General features: G+C 36.2%; 1 protein-coding gene across 1 annotated transcript; it reads left to right on the forward strand.

The window, feature by feature from the left end:
- Nucleotides 1–7060: 7060 nt before the first annotated feature.
- Nucleotides 7061–25451, forward strand: LOC110663341 (uncharacterized). The gene is made up of 3 exons (XM_058134577.1): nt 7061–7410; nt 7561–7723; nt 25410–25451. Exons 1-3 carry the CDS (start codon nt 7061–7063, stop codon nt 25449–25451), a joined length of 555 nt encoding a protein of 184 aa, XP_057990560.1.
- The last annotated feature ends 603 nt before the right edge of the window (nt 25452–26054 follow it).

Here is a 26054-nt window from a genome sequence, read left to right on the forward strand (position 1 = left end):
CGAGGTGACAATAATGCAGATTTATTCTTCTGTCTATTTTATAGGTTAGATGGCTTCTGATCCATCGGAACGCGAATGTCTTAGACATGTGGAAGAGGAAGTTGAGAGTCATGTACCTGTCCATAGTCAGGAGCGGGACAAGAGAGAGGAGTCATCATAGGGTGCTATTGGTAGGGCACTGCAAGCATTTCTAGAGCAGATGACTTAGATGCTCCGTCAAGTTACCAGAGCTATACCACAACCACAGCCACAGCCAGTTTAGAGGTCCCCACTGGAGAAATTGAGAAAGTATGGGGCCGTTGACTTTAAGGGTAAGAAGGAGGATGACCCAGCAGTTGCAAAGCACTGGCTTGAAAGGACTAAGAGGGTACTGCAGTAGTTACACTGCACACCTAAGCAGCAGTTAGAGTGTGCTCTTTCACTACTACAGGAGGACGCCTACCAGTGGTGGGTTACGGTGTCCCGATTTGTACAGCCTGCAGTGATTACATGGGATTTCTTCCTAGCTGAGTTCAAAAAGAAGTATGTCAACCGTGTTTATTTAGAGGCTAGATGGAGAGAGTTCCTAGCCTTGAGGCAGAGATAACTGACTGTATCAAAATATGAGAGGGACTTTGTATGATTAAGCAGATATGCCTAGGAGATGATGCCTATAAAGGCCGATAGGTGCCGACGGTTTGAGGATGGGCTGAATGACAACATCAGACTCCTGGTCACAGCAAATAGGATCACTGACTTCTCCCAGCTAGTGGCAGCAGCACTAAATGTGGAGAGAGTGAGAGACAGTGAGAGTCTTAGAGAGACAGGCAGTATAAGAGAGGACTTAGACAGGGACAGTCCAGTATGTCAGCTTCTAGTAGCAAGCGGCCTAGGGGGTTCTCAGGCTAGACACAGGGCTAGGGCCAGAGATAAAGGTTTTGGTCTACTTCGAGGAGAGGCTAGTCTGGGGTATCTGTGGCCAGTTCTCTAGGTACAATAGTAAGGGGATCAGGCCCAGTGCCAACATGTACACACTGTAGTAGGAGTCATAGAGGGAAATGTCGATTATTGACTAGAGGCTATTTTTGTTGTGGAGCTACAAACCATTATTTGCGGGATGGTCCACAGAGGAATGTTTCCACTGCTCCACCACAGACTGAGAGGTCTACCCCAGTTACCCAGAGGGGTAGAAGACCTGCTAGGCCAGAGGCAGCTGGTACTTCACAAAAGGCTACTTCAGAGACAATTAAGAGGCCCGAAGCCATAGTAGCACTACGTGCATATGCCATGAAGGCTCAGGAGGAGCCAGATCTAGCAGATGTCATCAGGGGTACATTTTCTCTCTATGACATATCTGTATATGCATTTATAGACCCTACTTCTACACATTCATACATATGCATTGCACCGCCTGTAGATAAAGAGGTACAGATATATGAGATAAAAGAGGATACACTTATCACTAACCCTTTAGGCCATAGTGTGATGGCAAAGAAGGTCTATAAGGGTTGTCCCTTAATGATACAGGGATATGAATTTTCGGCTGACTTGATTTAGTTAGCATTTTGTGAGTTTGATGTGATATTGTGTATCGATTGGTTATCACATCATCAAGTGATGGTAGATTGTCTACTAAAGAGGATCACTCTAAAGACAGCAGAGGGTGATGAGATAATAGTTGTGGGTGAAGGAACGGGTTATCTTTCTAGTATCATATCAGCCTCAACAGCCAGGAGATTGATAAGGAAGGGTTGTGAGACTTTTCTAGCACATGTGATTGATACCAGGAGGACTAGCCCGAGTTTACATGATATCCCCACAGTATGTGATTTTTCATATGTGTTTCCATAAGAGTTACCGAGTTTGCCACCCGAGAGAGAGGTGGAGTTTGCCATTGAAGTTATGCTGGGTACTGCATCAATTTCCATTGCTCCATAGAGGATGGCACCTACTGCGCTGAAGGAGTTGAAAGTTTAGTTACAGGAGTTACTGGATAAGGGTTTCATATGCCCTAGTGTGTCGCCATGGGGAGCACCAGTGCTATTTATTAAAAAGAAAGATGGTACACTCTGGCTTTGTAGAGATTACCGGTTACTGAATAAAGTGTAACACCCCTTACCCGGTCTATAGTATAGCCGAGCAAGGAATGTCACATTTTTTGCTAGAGCACCTTATCTTATCTTGTCTTATTCATCATTAGCTTTATGTCATTATATTTTAATTCAATCATTTCAATTCAGATCTCATCATGCCTTCATCCACCCATATAAATTTCTCATAATCATTCATGTGGAATTCATCTCATTTTATGTATAAGGTTCATGTACATAAGTTACATAACTTATACAATCTCAAAATTAATTACAAGCTTTCTTATCTACAATGCTCAAAATGAATACATATATATGGTATCCATAGGCCTTACCAAAATGAACAGCTGAGGTGACCACCCTCCTACTACAAATCTGATCACTTCTGGGCTCCGTCTCCAATACCTACCCGTAGAAAACCAACGCGCTAAGCATATTACTTAGTGGTGCAATAATATAATGAAAATAAACTAAATAAATAGAAATACATATTTTATTTGTATGATATCATAATAGAAATGCATGTCATGATTTATGAGTGTTTTACAGCTTATTGGTCTTTTCCATTTATTTGTTTGGTATTCAGTCAAATTAACTCATTTCATTGCCCAAGCAACCTATAACAGACTATAAAAAAAAAAAAAAAAAAAAAAAAAAAAAAAAAAAAAACTGAATACACGGGAGTATACTAGTTAGACACTCCATATGCCTATTATGTATATATCTGTCAGGCATAAAGCCAGCGGGCAGGCATGAAGCTAGTAAAATTATGTAGGGCATAAAGCCAGCGGGCAGGCATAAAAGCCAGAAGAATAATCATATCAGACATACATTGTCTATCAATGATCACTCATGAAATAGGCTCAAAAGCCAAGGGCAGTACTGCATTTGTAATCCCTAATTGACATGTCAATCGATCCAACTCATACACATAAGTCTAGGAATACAAGGGCAATTTTAACATCCTTATTCTTATTATTTCATTTCATGTGTTATTCATGCTCATAGCATTAGTAAATTATTCATGATGGGAACATAAGTCCCAATGACTTGTTCATGTAGTTCATATGATCATTAACCTATTTACATCAAGTTATTTTCACATTTCAAGTCATTTAGGAAAGATTCAAAATTTCCAAAATTGGGGTTGTAACTTTCCCTAGCAATTTAGCTAAGATGCAAAATCTGTTTGGCCACACTTCCTGCATGGAAGTTATTCCTTTATGTCTTAATTTTATTTCCCTTTTTGAATCATTCAGTTTCAAGTTTTATAACTCTAGATATGGTCAAAATTCTAACTACTATTCACACACTCAATTCTGTAGGTCTCTTGCTGCCAGAATTTCTACCAAGTTTTGCATCCCAAATTCGAGCATCTTAGGCTCAATTTTTTATTTAAGTTCCTAAACCAAAGTTTTAAGTCCTTGTCTTAGGTTTCCAAATCAATTTGATTTACCCCAATTGGAGTTTTCTAGCAGAAGTTATGATTGGATTCCAGAATTTCCAACATTTTTATCCTATCATGTCCTAATAATTTCACTAAGTTGCCCTATGATCTGGGTGCTGGTCAAAAGAGGAAAGTTTTAGTTCTATGTCTTATGAGAATTTTGGCTTTAGAATTACTATATTTGGAGTTTTTTTATCTTGAGTTATGTCATTTTCACAAAAACTGGTCAGGAACTCAACAGTGCAAAATTTTCAGATTTGGTTCTGGTGCAAGACATGTTTGCTAACCCAAATTTGTCCAGCAATTTGGTTGAGTTAAGTTCATAATTTGGCCTTAAGTCCCCCCATATGAAATATTCTCCTATGTCTTATATTTCCATGGGTTTAAGAATCAGGTCAATTGGAGTTTCCTAGAGTGAGTTATGACAATTTAAATATTACTGTTCACATGGCTAATTCTGTTACTATCCAAAATTGCCATTCCGGATTCAATATTGAATTAGGATAACCTATGGTCATTTCCTGGGCAGGCTTCCTTCATGAAAATTGTGGCATCATGTCTTAGGTTTCATCTTTAATTAGCCTCACACTAATTGGAGCTATGTTACTCTACCTATGCTGATCCAAATCTGTTGGACTCAGGTTTCCAGAATTTAGCATATTGACCAACCTCCAAATTCATTAATTTCACTCAACAACCAACTTCATTTCATACTCAACATATATAATTTGGTCAATATTTGGCCTCAAAAACATTAATTACACTTCATGACATCAAAACCCTAATTTTCCCAAAATTTCCAAAACCCTAATTTCGTAATTCCTAAATTCATGCTAACCCAACATAAAATTCAAGCATATACTTCATTTCTCACAAAGATTTATGCTTAATTTCATGAAAATATCAAAATCCCTAAATTTCCTAGGTTGACCAAAATTCCATACCTCTCTTCATGCATGATTTCTTTCATTTTATTCGCAATTTCAACTCATTTCAACTTGGTATCAAGATTTAAAGAAAGGAGAAGTCAAGTTTAAGCACTAACCTCAACTGGGTAATTTTCTTCAAGCTTCCAATCTTCAATTTCTTCTTTTCTTTTCAATACTAATCACTAAATCAAGGTCCAAATTCAAGTTTATGTGTTGGTGGTTATGGGAGATATGGAGAGGAAGTCAAGAAATTGGAGAAAAAAGAAGCAAAAATGGTGGAGGGGTGGAAGGAGAGGTGTTTGGCCCAAGGGAGAGAAGGGAAGAGAAGATGGCTTTTGTTTTTATGATTTTTGTCTTATGGTTTTATATTTATCTACCTTTTAAATTAGGTTATCATTTGATCATGCTTATGTCATAATTTTAATTAAGTTTTTTTTTCTTTTCTTTTTTTCTTTTAATTACACATTTCTATGTAAATTTTTACCAAAATTTCTTCATATTTTATTTCCATAAATTTCACTTAATTTAATTGACATTTTGGTTAAAAATCAACTCTAGGGGTGAATTAACCAAAATGCCCTTTATCGGGTTATAGTCCATCTTTTTCATTAATACCGATATTTTTATAACCCAATGGTTACTTGATATTTATTCTACTTATTTCCAATTATTTTTCATCTTATTTTTAGTCCTCAAACTGGCTTTGAATAGTACTATTCACTGACAAAAATGGTACTATCCAGAGCTCAAGAAATTCGGGGTGTTACATAAAGTGACAGTAAAGAACAAATACCCCCTACCACAGAAAGATAATCTGTTTGATCAATTGAAGGGAGCTGGTGTATTCTCTAAGATTGATCTCAGATCAGAGTACCATCAGCTAAGGGTGAAGGAGGCAGATGTGTCAAAGACTGCTTTTAGAACTCGGTATGGACATTATGAGTTTCTAGTGATGCCATTTGGGCTGACGAATGCACTAGCAGCATTCATGGACCTAATGAATCGTATCTTTCATCCTTATTTATATCAGTTTGTGGTGGTCTTTATAGATGACATATTAGTGTATTCTAAGAACCAGGATGAGTATGATGAGCACCTGAGAGTGGCATTACAGAAATTGCGGGAAAAGCAATTATATGCTAAGTTATCTAAGTGTGATTTTTGGCTAGATGAGATTGCCTTCCATGGACACATTGTATCAGTGGATGGGATCATGGTGGATCCAAAGGAAATTGAAGCTATAGTTGAGTGGAAGCATCCTAAAAATGCAACAGAAGTCAAAAGCTTCTTAGGGTTAGCTGGTTATTATAGGAGATTTGTGAAGGGATTTTCCCTTATAGTAGCCCCACTGACTAAGTTGCTACACAAAAATATGAAGTTTGACTGGAATAACAAGTGCCAAGCCAGTTTTGAGAAACTGAAGGCTATGCTTACAGAAGCACCTATATTAACACAGTCAGTATCGGGAAAAAACTATGTGATCTTCAGTGATGCCTCTCATAATAGCCTTGGGTGTGTCTTGATGCAAGAAGGAAAAGTAGTGGCTTATGCATCTAAACAGTTAAAACCACATGAGAAAAACTATCCTACCCATGATTTGGAATTAGCAGCTATAGTATTTGCTTTGAAGATATAGAGGCATTACCTATATGGTGTGAAGTGTTACATTTATACTGATCACAAGAGTCTTAAATATTTGCCAACCCAGAAGGAGCTCAACCTGAGACAGAGAAGATGGATTGAGTTCTTGAAAGATTATGATTATGTGATTGATTATCACCTAGGGAAGGCAAATGTAGTAGCAGATGTTCTGAGCAGGAAGTCCATAGCGGCTTTGAGATCCTTGAATGTCCACTTGTCTCTGGCACAAGATGGAGCTATCTTGGCTAAGTTGCATGTAAAGCCAAATTTGTCACAGCAAATACAAGAGGCACAGAAGCAAGATGAAAAGTTGATAACCATAATGGGCCGAATTAAAGAGGGGAAGAAGACTGAATATGAAATAAAAGAAGATGGGTGCTTGTTCTACAAAGGGAGAATATGTGTACCAAATGATGAAGAATTAAAAAAGAACATCTTAAAAGAGGCACACGGTAGCTTTCATGCTATGCACCCAGGGAACACAAAGATGTATCACAGCTTGAAGACAAATTATTGGTGGCCCGATATGAAGAAAGATATCGGTGACTATGTGGTTAGATGCTTGACATGCCAACAAGTTAAAGCTGAGCATTAGGTTCCATTGGGTTGTTGTAACCCATAACCATAACAGAGTGGAAGTGGGATCGCATCACGATGGATTTTGTTACTGGATTGCCACTGACACAAAAGAAACATGATACCATCTAGGTGATCATTGATATACTGACGAAGTCAGCTCACTTTCTACTAATTAGAGTCGACTACTCACTGAAGCGTTTGGCAGAGCTATATATAGCTGATATAGTTCAGTTATCTGGAGTGCCAACATTGATCATATCATATTGAGATTTGAGGTTTACTTCAAAGTTTGGAGGAAACTACATGAGGCATTAGGCACTCAACGACATTACAGTATGGCTTTTCATCCTCAAATGGATGGACAGTTAGAATGAGTAATTTAGGTGCTTGAGGATATGCTTCGGAGCTGCGTTATTGATTTTGAAGGAAGTTGGGAAAAGTACTTTTTGTTGGTGGAATTCGCATATAATAACAGTTACCAAGCAAGCATAAAGATGGTACCTTATGAAGCATTATATGGGAGGAAGTGCAGGACCCTATTATGCTGGACAGAACTGGGTGAAGATAAGATTGTGGGCCCAAATTTAGTGAGACAGACTGAGGAGAAAGTAAAGCTCATCAGAGATAATTTGAAAGTCGCTGCAGATAGGCAGAAGTCATACGCAGACTTGAAAAGGAAAGACATAGAGTATAAAGTGGCTGACAAAGTGTTCCTAAAAGTATTACTATGGAAGAAGGTGTTAAGGTTTGGGAAGAAGGGCAAATTGAGCCCTAGGTTTATCGGTCCATATGACGTCATTAAGTATGTAGGTCTGGTAGCCTACAAATTAGCCTTACCACCGAAGCTAGACAAGATCCACAATGTATTCCATGTTTCTATGCTGAGAAAGTACAGATCAGATCCTTCACATGTCATATCAGTAGAGAAGATAGATGTGCAGCCTGATGTGACGTATGAAGAGGAACCATTAAGGATCTTGGCACGAGAAGTCAAAGAACTCAGGAACAAGAGAATTCCATTAGTGAAAGTATTGTGGAAGCATCACAACACTGAAGAGGTAACATGGGAGAGTGAGGAGACAATGAGACAGTAGTTTTCTCAGTTATTCACATCAGGTAAATTTTGAGGACGAAATTTTTATTTAGAGGGGAAGATTGTAACGTCCCGAACTTCTGAGCTCTGAATAGTGCCATTTTCTATCAGTGAATAGTATTATTCAAAGCAAGTTTAAGGACTAGAAATGAAATGAAAATAAATTGAAATAAGCAGTATAAAAATTAAAGTGACCATCAGGTTATGGACTTAAAAGTCATTATTGAAAAAGATAGACTATAACCCGATGAAAGACATTTCGCTCAATTCACTCCAAGAGTTGATTTTTAACCTAAATGTCTATTAAAATGTGTAAGATTAAAATATTAAAAAGGAATTAAAAATATGAAGGTTGTACGAAAATTGAAAAAGGATACAAAGGTAATTATAGAAATTGTTAAAATTATAATAATTATAATTAATATTTAAATGATATATATGGATGAATATTTGAGTAGAAGACAAAATGCATTAATGAAAAGCAAATTGTAACACCCTCCTTGTAGCAACTCCGTACATTCTACTATTCCGGTGACTAGTGTGGGTCCGGACAGCTAGAATGTCCGAAAAAATATTTAAACTAAAGTGAGGAACCATAATTAACTCAAATATTAATAAAAAAAATTTAGAAAAAATTTTAGAAATAAAATACAACCAAGTTAAATGAGCCGGTGCCCTAGCGATGGGTAACCTAGTGAGAAGTTGCGGTTCTCGCAACTAGGAGCCCTAGACCCGGGGGAAAAATTATAAAATAATTATTGGGACTCTAGAGAAGGGTTATTGAGGTTCTTATGGCATTATAATACCAAGAAAATGCTTAGAAAAATTTTTCAATCGGTACAGACAATTTTGGCCCATTAAGCCAAACAGAGGGCATTTTGGTCATTTCGTCTTCAGAGTTGATTTTTTGTCAACTTGTTCAGTTAAATAAATAATTTATATAACATAAAATATGATTAAATGTTGTTAAAATTTTAATTGAAATTAATTAGATAAGAAATAGAGAGAAAATGAAAGAAAATAGCATTATGACATCATAGTGATGGCATTATGACATCATAGTGATGTCATTAAAGTTTTCCCAACCAACCCAATGTGGACATATGGCATAAACTTATTTAAAAGAGACAAATGGGCTAGAAAAATGAAACAAAAATCAGATTTCTCTTCTCTTCATCTTCCTTACCGTGAACCTCCTCCATAGCCAAACCATTTTCAAGCTTTCAAAGCTTGATTTTTACTCACTTCTACCCAATAAAACCCTAACCTAGCAACACAAAAAAGTGTTCTTGCATCTTGAAGATTCTTTTGGGAACAAAAAGAAAAGGAAAATAAGAATTCTAGCAAGTGGAAAATCTCACTCCATAGAGGTTAGTGACCTAAACCTTGAATTTCACTTTAAATTCATGTTGAAGAACTATAAATGTGTGCAAATGACAAAGAAAATTGATGAAATACCATTGGTATGCTAATCCTAAATTTAGGCAGCCTTGGTTAGGGAATGATTGTGATGAGCTTTATGGAGTTAACATGCTTGTATGGTTGCCCACAATATGTATCTACTAAGTGGATTAATGAAATGAAATAAAAATGCATGGGTTGTAATGTTTGAGTTAGGGTTTGGGGTGGAAAAATGGGACTTTGACCATGTGATGATGAAAATAGGTTTTAATGGTCAATTAGTGACCATTTGGTATTGTTTGAATAAAAAATGAAGTGCATTATGTAGTGGGATTGGAGCTTGGTGTGGCTGCCCTTGGTGACCTGCAGAATTGGACATGAGTCTAGCAGGTTTGGGCAGCAATAACTTGAATTATAGAGGTTCAATTGGTGCAAGGCCAATTGGACATGAAGCTAGACACATAATGGCACAACTTTGGTGAAGAAACCATGCCCAGAAAACCAAACCAAGTTGACCAAACGTTTGCCCTAATTCGGGTGACCTGCAGTCTGCCTGGTCAAAATGACCAAATGAACAGTATTTGGTCGTTTGGCCATAACTCAGTGTAGAAAGGTCCAATTATCTTGAAATTTTACCAGCAACAAGCTGGGATATAGACTAACAACTTTCATGAAGAAACCTAACCCAAATTATGACCAGAACATATTCAAAAAGTGAGTTGCAATCACTGTTCCTAACACTGTAGATTTGGTCAGTCCAGAAATTCTGGACAAAATTTTAATCCGGCCAGTTGTGGTTTTTGGGCCATAACTTGAGATACAAAACTCCAAATGGAGTGACTCAAAAAAGGAAATTCAAATAGACAAAATAAGGAACAACTTTTATGTTGATCATTTTGCCAAATTCCCACAGCAAAAATGACCAATGGAACGGTAAAAACAAAGTATGAAACCTGAAAATTCTGCCCAATTAACATTAAGCTTAGAAATGGTATTGGCAATCAATACCAACAAATTTTGAATGCAAAATGTGGTATGTTGGGAGTATTAAAACCAATATACCTATTGTCTATGCAAAGTCAACATTTTAGTTGACTAATGAAATGAATAGTAACATTCAAACTTGAAATTCAAAAATTGTGAAATTTAAAAGTGTAATATGCCCTAGTATACCTAACAAGATTGGTTTGGATAGCTTGGCATGCCAATAGGGTTCTGTTAGCAGTACTGCATATGGCTTCATGCCATTCTGTGTTTCATGCCTTCCCATGCCATTCTGTGGCATAATAGCCTTTGGCTATGTTATTTGAGTTGTTATACTCGGGTTGTAACCCTGATGATTATTACAGCTTATTAGCTGTTCTGTTGCACACCGAGAGATACAATGTGACCGATGGTGTGATGGTCCGAGGTACTTAGTACCCAGTGCCAGTTTACCCGTTTATCCAGTCCAGTCAACTAGTATGGGTTACTCGGGCAATGATAATAAACCTTATCAAATTTTAATCAAATAATACTGCTTTAATATCAGAAATTAAGTCTACCCAAAAATGTAAACATACATTCTGCATACTTATTTTTAATTTATTTATTTTATTTTATAATGTCACCACTAAGCAGAATTGCTTAGCGCATCGCTTTTGCCACGCGCAGGTACTGGAGACCTAGCTGGGGAGCCCAGCAGACATCAGACCGGGTGAGCCTTCAGATTTGCATTCGGAGTCCAGAGTCACCTCACATCTGCAGTGCACATGGTAGGACATAGGACTTTGGGGTAGCATTTTGTATTTTGTATTTTGTATTAGTTTGGGATTGTAATTATAAACTCTTGAAATTATTTGATGATGTAAATATATGAAATTTCATATTATTGAAATTTTTTATATATTATGTTGAGAAATATTTATGAATGTGCTTCCAGTAATGAAGTGAAAAGAAAAATTTCTGCAAAATAGTATTGTGATTTGAGTTTGAGATTTTGAGATTGACTTGAATGTAAATAATGGAGTTTGGATTTGGAAATTATATTGGAAGTATTTTTAAACAGGTTCAGAAGAACTATTTTTCCAATTTACAGACGGCACTCTGCCGGATTTTCTATAAAATTTGCGGAAAAAATTTAGATTTATCAAAAATTGAAAATAAATGAATAAAAAGGGATAAATTGTGATTGAAAATAAATGAATAAAAAGGGATAAATTGTGAACCCAAGCTCCTATTACTCCTCTACCATTTTTTACTTTTTAAGCTCAAATTTCCATAGTTTCTCACCATAATTCCTATAGCCACCAACACAAAAACTTATTATTTGATCTTAGTAGAGTGATTGGAAGAAAAAAGAAGGGGAAATTTGAAGAGTTTGGCAAGAAGGAAAATTGTCCAAGTGAGGTTAGTGCCTAATCTTGCCTTCTTTCTTCTTTAATTCTTGCAATTGAGTTGAATTGAGATGGAATTACATGAGAAATAAAAAAGATGATGCATGATTAAGGGTTATGGATTTTTGGCTAATGTAGAAAGAATTAGAATTTTAAGGATTTGATAGAATTAAACTTGCCTAGTAGTGTTATTTGATGTGTATACATGAACTATAAGTTAAATTGCATGAGTTGTATGAGATTGGGGAAGATGACCAATTAGGGTTTAGTGAAATTTGGGGGTTTTGTGATATGATGTATAATTGATGTGTTTTAGGTCAAATATTGACCAATTAATGTGTATTGATTGTGAAATGAAGTTGGTGATTGAGATGAGTTAGTGAATTGGAAGTGTGGCTCTTGTGCTGGAATTTTGGACCCTTGAGTCTAGTAGGTTTGAATGGCTATAAGTAGAGTTATATAGCTCCAATTGGTGCGAGGCCAATTGGAGATGAAACCTAAGACATAATGCTAGAAATGTCATGAAGAAAAGTTGCCCAGAAATGACCACAAGTTGCCCTAAATTAGGCTTTAATCCAGAATCACACAGTCTAGACCTGTAGAAATGACCATATGAATAGTGTTTAGTAATTTAAGCATAACTCACACTAGGAAACTCTAGTTGACCTGATTCTTTGTAACACCCCTATTTGCATAGCCTGGTATATTTCACTATTCCGATGATCGGTGTCGGTCCGGACAATTAAAGGGATTAGAACCACATCTAAGATACCTAGATAAGCCCTGAATACAAATAATTAGTAATTGCCAAATAGTTAAGTATGAATAAGAAAAACAAAACACAAGAAGTTAAATGAGCCGGGAGTCACAGCGATGGGTGACCTTCTCGGTAATAACTGCGAGGTCAATCTAAACTCAAATTTCGAACCGTAAAATGTGACGCCGTGGTCCTTAGGACTATTGCAAACACAGTGGAAAAGAGAAAATCGCAGAAAAGAATTGTTAAGCAGGTCAAATAATTAGGTCAGGGATCCGGAAGAAATATCGAATAACTTGTAAACCGGATCGAACCAGCGAGGGGCAATTTGGTCAATTTACCCCTAGAGCTGACACCTGACCTAACTGTCCAATAAAATTGGAGAAAAGAAAATTTCGGGATCAAGAATTAAATTAAAGAACTAATGGAAAAATAAATGAATAAAAAATGAAAAATCCAAAAATCAAAAAGTTTACGACATCATGCATGACATAAGCATGATGTAATAAACCTAATATTCAAAAATTGAAATTTTGGGGATAATTATGTATTAATAAGTTAAAAATTCAAAAGCAAAAAAAAAAAAAAAAGAATTGTCTTCTTCTTCTCCAAAAAAAAAAACCGTCCTCTCTCTCTCTCTCTTGCTTTCTCCCTCAACTACCATTAACAACCAAAGCCTCAAGCTTCCAAATACTTGATTTCCACCATAAATCTTAGTAAAAAGCCTAAAAACCTTTTAAGTGCCATTGGAAGAGAAGATTTGAAGTGGAGTGGAAGAAAGAGGAAAGAATTGGAGTTTAAGAAGTTAGAAAAGCTCTAATTGAGGTAAGTGATTGAATTTGAAAATTTTAGTTTAATTATTGTGTATGTAGCTCACTTAACTTAGAAATTGTGTAAAATCAAACAAAAATAATTGTTGAGGGACTAAACATAAAATTCATCCAGCTAGGGTTAGGGTTTGATATGAGTGAGTTTGATGGTTTTGAATGGTTATTTGAAGTGAATTAAGTGTATAAATCATGAATATACACTTTAAACTTGCATTAGAGTTGAAATGTATGTAACTAGGGTTTGGAGATTGTGAAAAATTGAAGAAAATTTTGAGAATTGGACAAATAATGTTATTGACCTTATTTGAGTTGGGAAATGGTCAATTATGACCATTTGTGGTGTGTATGAATTATTGGAACCAAGTTTCAATTCGGATTGGTGAGGGTCAATCTGCTGGCAGCTTGACCTAGGTCCCTTTCAGGGATCAAAACTAAAAATTTACCAGCCCAATTGGTGTGATGCCAATTGAGAATGAAACTAGACACAAAATGACACATTTTTCATTCAGGAATGATGCCCAGAAAGTGGCCATAACTTAGTGAACAATTAGGTTAAATCCGGATTGGGCACACTGACCTGTATAAAAATGACTAAATGCACATTAGTTACATAAATGATCATAACTTGGTCTAGGAAGGTCCAAATGACCTCAATTTTTACCAGTAGAAAGCTGAGACATAGGCCTACAACTTTCATGTAGAAAACAAACTCAAATTTTGACCATAACCTGTTTGAAAATCCACCTGCACTCAATAATAAAAATTACCAAAATCCTGAGTTTGCCTAGAATTCTGGCTAACCCCAAATCCGGCCAGCCATGTTCAAATGGCTATAACTTAGGCTACAAAACTCCAAATGGAGTAATTCAAAAAGGAAAATAAATTTAAGACAATAAGGAACAACTTCTATAAAGAAAACTTAGCCAAATTATCACAGCAACATGACCAATGGAACAATGCAAAACTAAACACCAAAACTGAAAATTTGAAATTTGTGCCTAAGGGACTTGAAGTTTGAGAAAACTACAAAAACTAACAAATTAGGTAACCAAAATGTGGTATGTGGGTGAAATTACAATTTCCATACCTATTAAGCATTAGAAAGTCAAAAAATTGACTTGAATAGTATTGTGAATAGTAACCCCGAAATACAAATTTTAAAGAACGTCAAATTAAGCATAATAAAGTTAGATTTGAAATTATTTTTGGCCTTATGATAATTTATGGTATTGAAACACTGTAAAATTGTGTGTTTCAGTGGAAAAGAATACCAGGAAAGAACCCAAAGCATCGAGTCAAGGCCAAGAAGCGACTCACTTAAGGTTTGTGCACAACATAAACATTCTTTAAAATTCCTTTGCAAAGTGCATGAAATGATTTGTGGTTTATTTATAGTGCAAAATAATGATTGAAATGTACACTATACTTTTGATCTAAATTGTTGGAAATTTGATGATATGTGATTTAATTGTCAAAAAATGTTTGATAAATTGATAAGACAGTTTTGAAACCATAGTGTCATGACCATATATTTGAATATCTCACTAGCATAACTAGTGAGAGAAATTAGTTTCGAATTTTGATTCCTTCTTTGGCTGAAGTGTTGAGGTGTGTGCCAGTAGAAGAAGAAATTTGAATGGGTACCCATATATTTGAGCTAGCTAGCCTTGTAATTTCTCATAAGCCTCTGGCTATTGAGATGAATATTGTTTCGAATGGCATGATATAACTGTGTGTTTTATGAAATCTATTTTGAGACTGTTTTGACTAAAATTGTAAAATTGTGTTTTATACCTATTTTCCATATTCAGCTCAATATTTGAGTAAATGTGACTTGAATTATGCATAAATATTATTTTAGTATGTTGTGCACCACTGAGTCATAGTACTCAGCAATGGCTATTATTGATGTCGCAGATATAGAGACTAGAGGAGCAGCAGAGTGAGCTGCTGAGGATCTTGGAGCCACCTTTCCTGAAGTTTTATCTGGTATAAATTTATACCCTGAATATAATATTTATATTTGTGTATGTAACTGTATGTATATGTAAAAATCGGTCATGAGCAGTTGTATAGAGTTTGCAATAATATTATTTTGGATTTGCTAATGTAAAGTGGTTGATAAATGTAATTTGTTTTTGCTTTAATGAAAAATGAATGGAAATATTGAGTACAATTTTGATGACAATTGAGTTGTGAATTATTGATTTAAATTTTAGAGTTTGAGAAATGATGTTGAGTTGTGTAATATTTATATTTGTGTATGTAACTGTATGTATATGTAAAAACCGGTCATGAGCAGTTGTATAGAGTTTGTAATAATATTATTTTGGATTTGCTAATGTAAAGTGGTTGATAAATGTAATTTGTTTTTACTTTAATGAAAAATGAATGGAAATATTGAGTACTATTTTGATGACAATTAAGTTGTGAATTATTGATTTAAATTTTGGAGTTTGAGAAATGATGTTGAGTTGTGTTGAGGTAGTAGTGAGTTTGATGAAAAAGAATTATTTGAAGTGTTTTTATAGGTTTTTGAAGAACTGTTTTCTTAAAATACAGACGGCACTCTGCTGAATTTTTTTTTAAAATTTGCGTAAAATAAAATGGACAAAAATTTGAACTAGTTTTTAAACTTCTATTAAATGTAAGAAAATGCTCACCACTTCTAAAAAGTAAGAAAATGCTCACCACTTCTAAAAAGTAAGAAAATGATTTTAAAATCCCTTGTAGGGTACTTAACGAGTTATCGGTAGGTGAAGTTCGGTAATTCATTAGGTATTCTATGGGATTATGTTATGCCTTACAAAGGGGTAAGGTGTAACATGTTTTAGTGGTATCAGAGCGAATTTTTGAAGTATGTTTTGATTTGTGAATTTATGTCTTTTCTTTGATAAGTACAACTGCTTAATGTCCTTATTTGTTACATACAGTGCATTACATCATAAATATGAACTAACGAAGGGAATTTCCTTGTGTTATTTGTTCAGGAGATATCTCAACTTCAATTTGAAATGGAAGAAGGGGATCACTCTGTTGAACAGTCTGTAGAGGCTGAGGGCCAAGGGGAAGCCCCAGCTCTCCAAAATATCAGTTGGTCGGTGGCACCAGCCCCACAAATGCCGCAGTTTTCTGTACAATTCACACAGTAAATGGCAGCAATGTTTCAATAAATGGCTAGAAGCATGTCTACTCTAGCTCCATTTCAGACACCTGTGGTACAACCACAGCCTCTAGCCAGACAGTATGAAAAGCTGTTGAAGTATAGGGCAATAGAATTTAAGGGTATAGTGTACCCTTTAGAGGCAGAGCAGTGGTTGGAGAAGATGGATCGAGTGTTCAAGAAGCTACACTGCCCAGATGAACTAAAATTTGAATACTCAGTGTCCTTATTAAAAGGAGATGCATATGACAGGTGGAAGACCATCCCGCATAGCTTAGCTGAACTGCCAGTATTGACCTGGGAGGATTTCATCAGAGAGTTCAGAGAGAAATATGTCCCAGATGCATATGTGGATTAGAAACTATAAGAATTTCTGAGTTTGAAGCAAGGCAACAGAATAGTGGCAGAATATGAGAGGGAGTTATCCCGCTTAAGCCATTATGCTGGGAGTCTCCTGTCTACCAGCAAAGAAAGGTGCAAGAATTTTGAGACGGGTTTAAAGCCCAGCCTACAGATGCAAGTAGTGGGATTCAGACACAGTAACTTCTCAGAGCTCATCTGTCAGGCAATTGAGTTAGAAAGAATTGAATTAGAAGCAACACCAGTGAAAGAGAAAGCTGAGAAGACTGAAAAATCAAAGAAAGAAAAAGGTGAAAAATCACTTGAACAAAGTCCCAGTGGTACATCTGGAAAAAAGAAGAAATTTGGGGGACCTAGCAGAGGTAGAGGTGGAAGGTTTGGAAGGGGCAGATTCTCTAGACAGAGACCCCCTAGATCTGGTCAGCAGTCGACCAGGGGTTCATATCCTCCCTGCCTCTGTGAGACACGTGGCAAGATTCATGGGGGAGAATGCTGTTGGGCAACAGGAGCTTGCTTCAACTATGGAGGCAAGGGCCATCTTGCTAAGGACTGCACCAGTGCCCCTAGATTTGGTCCAGCTCCCACTACAGCAGAAGGATCTATTCAGAGTCCTGCTAGCAGAGGTTCACAACCGGTTAGCAAAGGAAGAGGCAGAGGTAGAGGCAATGCTTCTGGCAGTCAAGGTACTGTTAGCCAGTCAGCACAAGGGAGTACTCCGGCCAGAGTCTACACTATGAGATAGCGGGAAGAGGTTGAGACTTCCGATGTTGTAGCCGATACATTCTCTATCTCTGATCAAGATGTATTTATACTGTTTGATCGGGGTTCAATCGACTCATATATTAGTGCTAGCATAGTGAGTTTCCTGGCAGTTCCGTGTGCCAAAATGGATTTTGAAGTGCTAGTAACTAGTCCGTTAGGACAAGAGGTCCGGGTCAATAGAATCTATAAAGATTGTCCTTTAGTGATCCAAGGACACACTTTTCTGTTAGATTTGATTAAAATGCCCTTTAGAGATTATGATATCATCTTAGGTATGGATTGGTTAGCCAGGCATATTGACTGTAGACTGAAGGCAGTCACTTTTGGTCTCCCTCTGTACGGTGATGTGGTAATACATGGGGAGAGGCAGTTACTGCCATCAAATATCATTTCGGCTGCACTAGCCAGAAGGATGATTAGAAATGGGTGTGAAGCATACTTAGCACATGTGATAGACACCCAAGTGGGGAGTCCAGCACTAAGGGACATCCCTACAGTATGTGACTTTCCGAATGTGTTTCCTGATGAATTGCCAGGATTACCTCCAGAAAGAGAAGTGCAGTTTGAAATTGATGATATGCCTGGTATGGACCCAATCTCCATAACACCATATAGAATGGCACCAGCAGAACTGAAAGAGTTAAAAGTGCAGTTGCAAGAACTGCTTGATAAGGGCTTTATCCGCCCTAGTGTGTCACCTTGAGGAGCGCCAGTGTTGTTTGTTAAGAAGAAAGATGGCACTCTCCGCTTATGTATTGACTACTGATAGTTGAATAAGGTGACAATAAAGAATAGATACCCATTGCCCCGCATTGATGACTTGTTTGATCAGTTGAGGGGTGCAGCTATATTCTCCAAAATTGACCTGAGATCAAGTTATTATCAGCTGAAGGTGTAAGAGTAGAGTATTCCTAAAACTACCTTTAGAACCCGCTATGGCCACTATGAGTTCTTGGTCATACCATTCGGGTTAGCTAATGCTCCGGCTGCTTTTATGGATCTGATGAACACTGTCTTCAGATCATACCTTGACCAGTTTGTTGTGGTATTCATAGATGATATATTAGTTTATTCAAGGAGTGCAGAGGAGCATGATAGACATCTGCGGATTATACTGCAGACTTTGAGGGGGAAACAGCTATATGCCAAATTGTCGAAGTGTGAGTTTTGGCTGAATGAAATATCCTTCTTGGGGCACGTAGTATTGGCAGAAGGCATCAAGGTAGATCCAAGTAAGATAGAAACTGTCCTTAATTGGAGACCACCCAGAAATATCACTGAGATTCATAGTTTTCTGGGTTTAGCTGGATACTACCGTCGATTTGTGAAAGGGTTCTCTATGTTGGCATCTCCATTGACTAAATTACTTCAGAAGGATGTGAAATTTCAGTGGATGGATAAATGCCAACAGAGTTTTGATGAATTAAAGAGATGTTTAACTGAGGCTCCAGTCCTTACTTTACCTACCTCAGGTAAAGAGTATATTGTTTACAGTGATGCTTCTCACAATGGGTTAGGTTGTGTACTGATGCAAGAGCGGAATGTTATTGCCTATGCATCACGCCAGCTGAAATCGCATGAGAAGAACTATCCGACACATGACTTGGAGCTTGCAGCTATTGTATTTGCTCTTAAGATCTGGAGACACTATTTATATGGGGAGAAGTGCTACATTTACACAGATCATAAGAGTTTGAAGCATCTGGGCACTTAGAAGGAGTTGAATTTGAGACAAAGGAGATGGTTAGAGTTAATAAAAGACTATGATTATCTGATAGACTATCAGCCAAGGAAAGCTAATGTGGTGGCTGGTGCCTTAAGTCGTAAGACTATGGTTAGTCTACGGGTTTCTCCTTTGTCTATAGTACATGAGTTAAGAGTACTGCATGCCAGCGTAGAGATTAATGATGAGGGGCAGACAGCAGTTGCATAGCATGTACTACCAATGTTGATTGATCATATCAGAATGACTGCTCAGAATGATCAAAAGTATTAGAAGCTGTTAGAAGAAGTCCGGCAGGGCAAGAAATCTGAATTCTCAGTGAGAGATGATGGCCTATTGCTACACTAGGGCAAAATGTGCATTCCTAATGATGTGATTTGAGGCAGATCATTTTGAAGGAAGTACATGAGTCTCCTTTTGCTATGCACCCTAGTGGCATAAAAATGTATAGAGGGCTAAAAGAACATTACTGATGGATGGGTATGAAGAGAAATGTAGTAGAATTTGTTTCTAAATGCCTAACTTATCAGCAAGTAAAGGCAGAGCATCAAGTACCAGCTAGTTTGTTACATCCATTGCCAATATCGGAATGGAAATGGGAAAGAATAACTATGGATTTTGTGATGGGACTTCCGAGGACACAGAAGAGTCATGATGCAGTATGGGTCATTGTTGATAGACTGACCAAGTCTGCTCATTTTTTGCCAGTCCGAATGGACTATAGCCTAGAAAGATTGGCCAAGTTGTACATTGATGAGATAGTAAGACTGCATAGAGTGCCAGTATCCATTGTAGCAGACAAAGATCCTAGGTTCACTTCTAGATTCTGGGGTAGTCTTCAGAGAGCCTTACGAACTAGATTGAACTTCATTACAGCATTCCACCCATAGACAAATGGCCACTCTGAGAGAGTAATTCAGATCTTGGAGGACATGCTACGGGCTTGTGTGATTGAGTTTGAGGATAGTTGGGACACACACTTTCCTTTGATTGAGTTTGCTTACAACAACAGCTACCAATTAAGCATTGGGATGCCTCCATATGAAGCTTTGTATGGCAGAAAATGTAGAACCCCATTGTGTTAGGATGAAGTAGGGGAAAGAAAGATTATTAGGCCATAAATTGTTTAGCAAACTGAAGAGAAAGTCAGGTTGATCAAAGATCGACTTAAGACTGCATCAGACCGTCAGAAGTCCTATATTGATCTAAAGAGGCGAGACATTGAGTATACAGTGGGTGACAAAGTATTCCTCAAGGTTTCCCCTTGGAAGAGAATTATGAGATTCGGCAGAAAGGAGAAACTGAGTCCTCGTTTCATTGGGCCATATGAGGTTCTGGAAAGAGTGGGTCCTTTGGCATATCGTTTGGCACTACCTCCAAAGTTGGAAAAGATACATAATGTCTTCCATGTGTCCATGTTAAGGAGGCATCGATTAGACCCATCTCATGTACTACCAGTAGAAGAAATTGAAGTGAATCCAGACCTCACATATAAGGAAGAACCTATAGAAATTCTGGCTTATGAGGTGAAGCAGCTACGGAACAAGCAAATACCGTTAGTAAAAGTGATGTGGAACCATCATTCAGGCCAGGAGGCTACTTGAGAACAAGAGGAGGACATGAGGAGACAGCACCCACAGCTGTTCAGAGATCGATACCAGGTAAAAATTTTGAGACGAAATTTATTTTAAAGGGGGGAGAATTGTAACACCCGTATTTGCATAGCCTGGTATATTTCACTGTTCCGATGATCGGTGTCGGTCCGGACAATTAAAGGGATTAGAACTACATCTAAGACACCTAGATAAGTCCTAAATACAAATAATTAGTAATTGCCAAATAGTTAAGTATAAATAAAAAAAAAATAGAACACAAGAAGTTAAATGAGTCAAGAGTCACAACGATGGGTGACCTTCTCGGGAATGACTGCGAGGTCAGTCTAAACTCAAATTTCGACCAATAAAATGTGACGCCGCGGTCTTTAGGACTATTGCAAATACAATGGAAAAGAGAAAATCACAGAAAATAATTATTAAGCAGGTCAAATAATTAGGTCAGGGATCCGGAAGAAATATCGAATAACTTGTAAACCGGATCGAACCAGCGAGGGGCAATTTGGTCAATTCACCCCTAGAGCTGACACCTGACCTAACTGTCCAATAAAATTGGAGAAAAGAAAATTTCGGGATCAAGAATTAAATTAAAGAACTAATGGAAAAATAAATGAATAAAAAATGAAAAATCCAAAAATCAAAAAGTTTACGACATCATGCATGACATAAGCATGATGTAATAAACCTAATATTCAAAAATTGAAATTTTGGGGATAATTATGTATTAATAAGTTAAAAATTCAAAAGCAAAAAAAAAAAAGAATTGTCTTCTTCTTCTAAAAAAAAAAAAACGTCCTCTCTCTCTCTCTCTTGCTTTCTCCCTCAACTACCATTAACAACCAAAGCCTCAAGCTTCCAAATACTTGATTTCCACCATAAATCTTAGTAAAAAGCCTAGAAACCTTCTAAGTGCCATTGGAAGAGAAGATTTGAAGTGGAGTGGAAGAAAGAGGAAAGAAGTGGAGTTTAAGAAGTTAGAAAAGCTCTAATTGAGGTAAGTGATTGAATTTGAAAATTTTAGTTTAATTGTTGTGTATGTAGCTCACTTAACTTAGAAATTGTGTAAAATCAAACAAAAATAATTGTTGAGGGACTAAACATGAAATTCGTCCAGCTAGGGTTAGGGTTTGATATGAGTGAGTTTGATGGTTTTGAATGGTTATTTGAAGTGAATTAAGTGTATAAATCATGAATATACACTTTAAACTTGCATTAGAGTTAAAATGTATGTAACTAGGGTTTGGAGATTGTGAAAAATTGAAGAAAAATTTGAGAATTGCCCAAATGATGTTATTAACCTTATTTGAGTTTGAAATGGTCAATTGTGACTATTTGTGATGTGTATCAATTGTTGGAACCAAGTTCCAATTCGGATTGGTGAGGGTCAATCTACAAGCAGCTTGACCTAGGTCCCTTTCAGGGACCAAAACTGAAAATTTACCTATCCAATTGGTGTGAGGCCAATTGGGAATGAAACTAGACACAAAATGACACATTTTTCATTCAGGAATGATGCCCAGAAAGTGACCATAACTTAGTGAACAATTAGGTTAAATCCGGATTGGGCACACTGACCTATATAAAAATGAACAAATGAATAGTAGTTACGTAAATGACCATAACTTGGTCTAGGAAGGTCCAAATGGCCTGAATTTTTACCAGTAGAAAGCTGAGACATAGCCCTACAAATTTCATGAAGAAAATAAACCCAAATTTGGACCATAACCTGTTTGAAAATCCACCTGCATTCAACCACAAAAATTGCCAAAATTCAAAGTTTGCCCAGAATTCTGGGTAACCCCAAATCCGGCCAGCCATGTTCAAATGGCTATAACTTAGGCTACAAAACTCCAAATGGAGTAATTCAAAAAGAGAAATAAATTTAAGACAATAAGGAACAACTTCTATGAAGAAAATATAGCCAAATTATTACAGCAATATAACCAATGGAGCAGTGCAAAACTGAATACTAAAACTGAAAATTTGAAATTTGTGCCTAAGGGACTTGAAGTTTGAGCAAACAACCAAAACCAACAAATTAGGTAACCAAAATATGGTATGTTGGTAAAATTAAAATTTCTATACCTATTAAGCATTAAAAAGTCAATAAATTGACTTGAATAGTATCGTGAATAGTAACCCAGAAATACAAATTTCAAAGAACGTCAAATTAAGCATAATAAAGTTAGATTTGAAATTATTTTTGGACTTAGGATAATTTATGATACTGAAACACTGTAAAATTGTGTGTTTCAGTGGAAAAGAATACCGGGAAAGAACCTGAAGCATCGTGTCGAGGCCAAGAGGCGGCTTGCTTAAGGTTTGTGCATAACATAAACATTCTTTAAAATTCCTTTGCAAAGTGCATGAAATGATTTCTGGTTTATTTATAGTGCAAAATAATGATTGAAATGTACATTCTATTTTTGATCTAAATTGTTGGAAATTTGATGATATGTGATTTAATTGTCAATAAATGTTTGATAAATTGATAAGATAGTTTTGAAACCACAGTGTCATGATCATATATTTGAATATCCCACTAGCATGACTAGTGGGAGAAATTAGTTTTGAATTTTGATTCCTTCTCTGGCTGAAGTGTTGAGGTGTGTGCTAGTAGAAGAAGAAATTTAAATAGGTACCCATATATTTGAGCTAGCTAGCCTTGTGATTTCTCATAAGTCTCTGGCTATTGAGATGAATATTGTTTCGAATGGCATGATATAACTGTGCGTTTTTATGAAATCTGTTTTGAGACTGTTTTGACTAAAATTGTAAACTTGTGTTTTATATCTGTTTTCCATATTCAGCTCAATATTTGTGTTAATGTGATTTGAATTATGCATAAATGTTATTTTAGTATATTGTGCACCACTGAGTCATAGTACTCAGCGATGGTTGTTATTGCTGTCGCAGATATAGAGACTAGAGGAGCAGCAGAGTGAGCTGCTGAGGATCTTGGAGCCACCTTTCCTAAAGTTTTGTCGGGTATAAATTTATACCCTGAATGTAATATTTATATTTGTGTATGCAACTGTATGTATATGTAAAAATTGGTCATGAGCAGTTATATAGAGTTTGTACTAATATTTTTTTGGATTTGCTAATGTAAAGTGGTTGATAAATATAATTTGTTTTTACTTTAATGAAAAATGAATGGAAATGTTGAGTACTATTTTGATGACAATTGAGTTGTGAATTATTGATTTAAATTTTGGAGTTTGAGAAATGATGTTGAGTTGTGTTGAGGTAGTCGTGAGTTTGATGAAAAAGAATTATTGGAAGTGTTTTTACAGGTTTTTGAAGAACTGTTTTCTTAAAATAGAGACGGCACTCTGTCGAAATTTTTCTAAAATTTGCGTAAAATAAAATGGAAAAAAATTTGAACTAGTTTTTAAACTTCTATTAAATGTAAAAAAATGCTCACCACTTCTAAAAAGTAAGAAAATGATTTTAAAATCCCTTGTAGGGTACTTAATGAGTTATCGGTAAGTGAAGTTCGGTAATTCATTATGTATTCTACGGGATCATGTTATACCTTACAGAGGGGTAAGGTGTGACATTCTTGAACCTATGGAAACCAGAGACATAGGAGAATATTTCATATGAGGAACATAGAGACAAATTATGACCTTAACTCAAACAAATTGCTAGACAAATTTAGTACATAAAACCTATCCTGATTCTAAACTAAAACCTGAAATCTTGGACATTGAGCTATCCAACTAGTTTTAGCAAAAATTCCATAACATGAGCTACGAAACTAAAAATGCAGTAATTCCAAATCCAAAATGCTCATAACACATAGAACTACAACTTTTATGTTTTGACCAGAACCCAAATGTTAAGGTAACTTAGGGAAATCGTTAGAACAAGTTAGAAATGACAATGCTAGAATCTTTGAAATCCAGCAAAATTGCCTTATGATCTCCGAATGGTCATCAGGTCATAACCTTCTCTAGAAAACTCCAAATGAAGTAATTCAAAAAGATTTGGAAACCTAAGATAAAGTCCTAAAACTTTGTTTTAGGTACTTGAATCCAATTCTTAGCCTAAGGTGCTCGGATGCTAGTTGAAAGACTTAGTGAAATCCTAGAAACATGGAAAGTGCTGGGTTTAGTACCCTAAAATAGTGTTTGATAATTTGACCATAACTAGAGCTACAAAACTCCAAATTGAATGATTCAAAAAGGGAATTAAATTTCAAAAATAGGGAAACAACTTTCATGTAGAAAGTGAGGCCAAACTGAATTTACATCTTGGCCAAATTACTAAGGAAAGTTGAAACATCAATTCTGAAAATTTATGAAACTTTCATAAATGACTTGAAATGTGATAAGAACATGACATAAGTGGATTAATGATCACATGAACCACATGAATAGGTGATTGGGACTTATGTTCCCACTATGAATAGTATACTAATGCTATGAGCATGAATAACACATGAAATGAAATAATAAGTATAAAGATGTTAAAATTGCCCTTGTATGCCTAGACTTATGTGTATGAGTTAGATCAATTGACATGTCAATTAGGGACCACAGATGCAGTACTGCCCATGGCTTTTTAGCCTACTTCATGGATGATCATTGATAGACAATGTATGTTCGATATGGTTTTTCTTCTGGCTTTATGCCTGCCCGCTGGCAAATTTTGCCTGACAGATTACACTGGCTTTTATGCTTGCTCGCAGGCTTTATGCCTGATAGATGTATACATGATAGGCACATGGAGTGTCTAACTAGTATACTCCCATGTATCCAATCTTAACAGTCTGTTATAGGTTTCTTGGGCAATAAAATGAGTTAAATTGATTGAGAATTAACTAAATGAATGGAAAAGATAAATAAATTGTGAATTACTCATAAATTGTGAAAATGCATTTCTTTTATGGTATTATACACATGAAACATGTACTTCTATTTATTTAATTTATTTACAATTTTATTATTGCACCACTAAGCAATATGCTTAGCGCGTTGATTTGTCCACACATAGATATTGGAGACAAGGACCGTTAGTGATCAGATCTGCAGTAGGAGAGTGGTCACCTCAGCTGTTCATTTTGGTAGGGCCCATGGATATCAGTTATACATTCATTTTGAGCATTGTAAATAGGGAAAGCTTGTAATTAATTTTGGGATTGTATAAGTTCTGTAAATTATGTATATGAATTATATAAATGAAATGAGATGAATTACACATGAATGAATATGAGTTCTTATATGAGTGAATTGATATATGATATGGATATGATGAGATAAGATTGAAATTATGATGAGATTTATAAACAGGTGACTGATTAACAG

Source organism: Hevea brasiliensis, chromosome 14 (genome assembly GCF_030052815.1).
Source record: "Hevea brasiliensis isolate MT/VB/25A 57/8 chromosome 14, ASM3005281v1, whole genome shotgun sequence".
NCBI lineage: Eukaryota > Viridiplantae > Streptophyta > Magnoliopsida > Malpighiales > Euphorbiaceae > Hevea > Hevea brasiliensis.

Coding starts and splice junctions, on each gene's coding strand:
- LOC110663341 (XM_058134577.1), top strand. CDS start 7,061: ATGCTTCGGAGCTGCGTTATTGATTTTGAAGGAAGTTGGGAAAAGTAC. Junction 7,411..7,560: donor CTATGGAAGAAGGTGTTAAG/GTTTGGGAAGAA, acceptor GAGAAAGTACAG/ATCAGATCCTTCACATGTCA. Junction 7,724..25,409: donor AGCATCACAACACTGAAGAG/GTAACATGGGAG, acceptor TTTGCCTGACAG/ATTACACTGGCTTTTATGCT.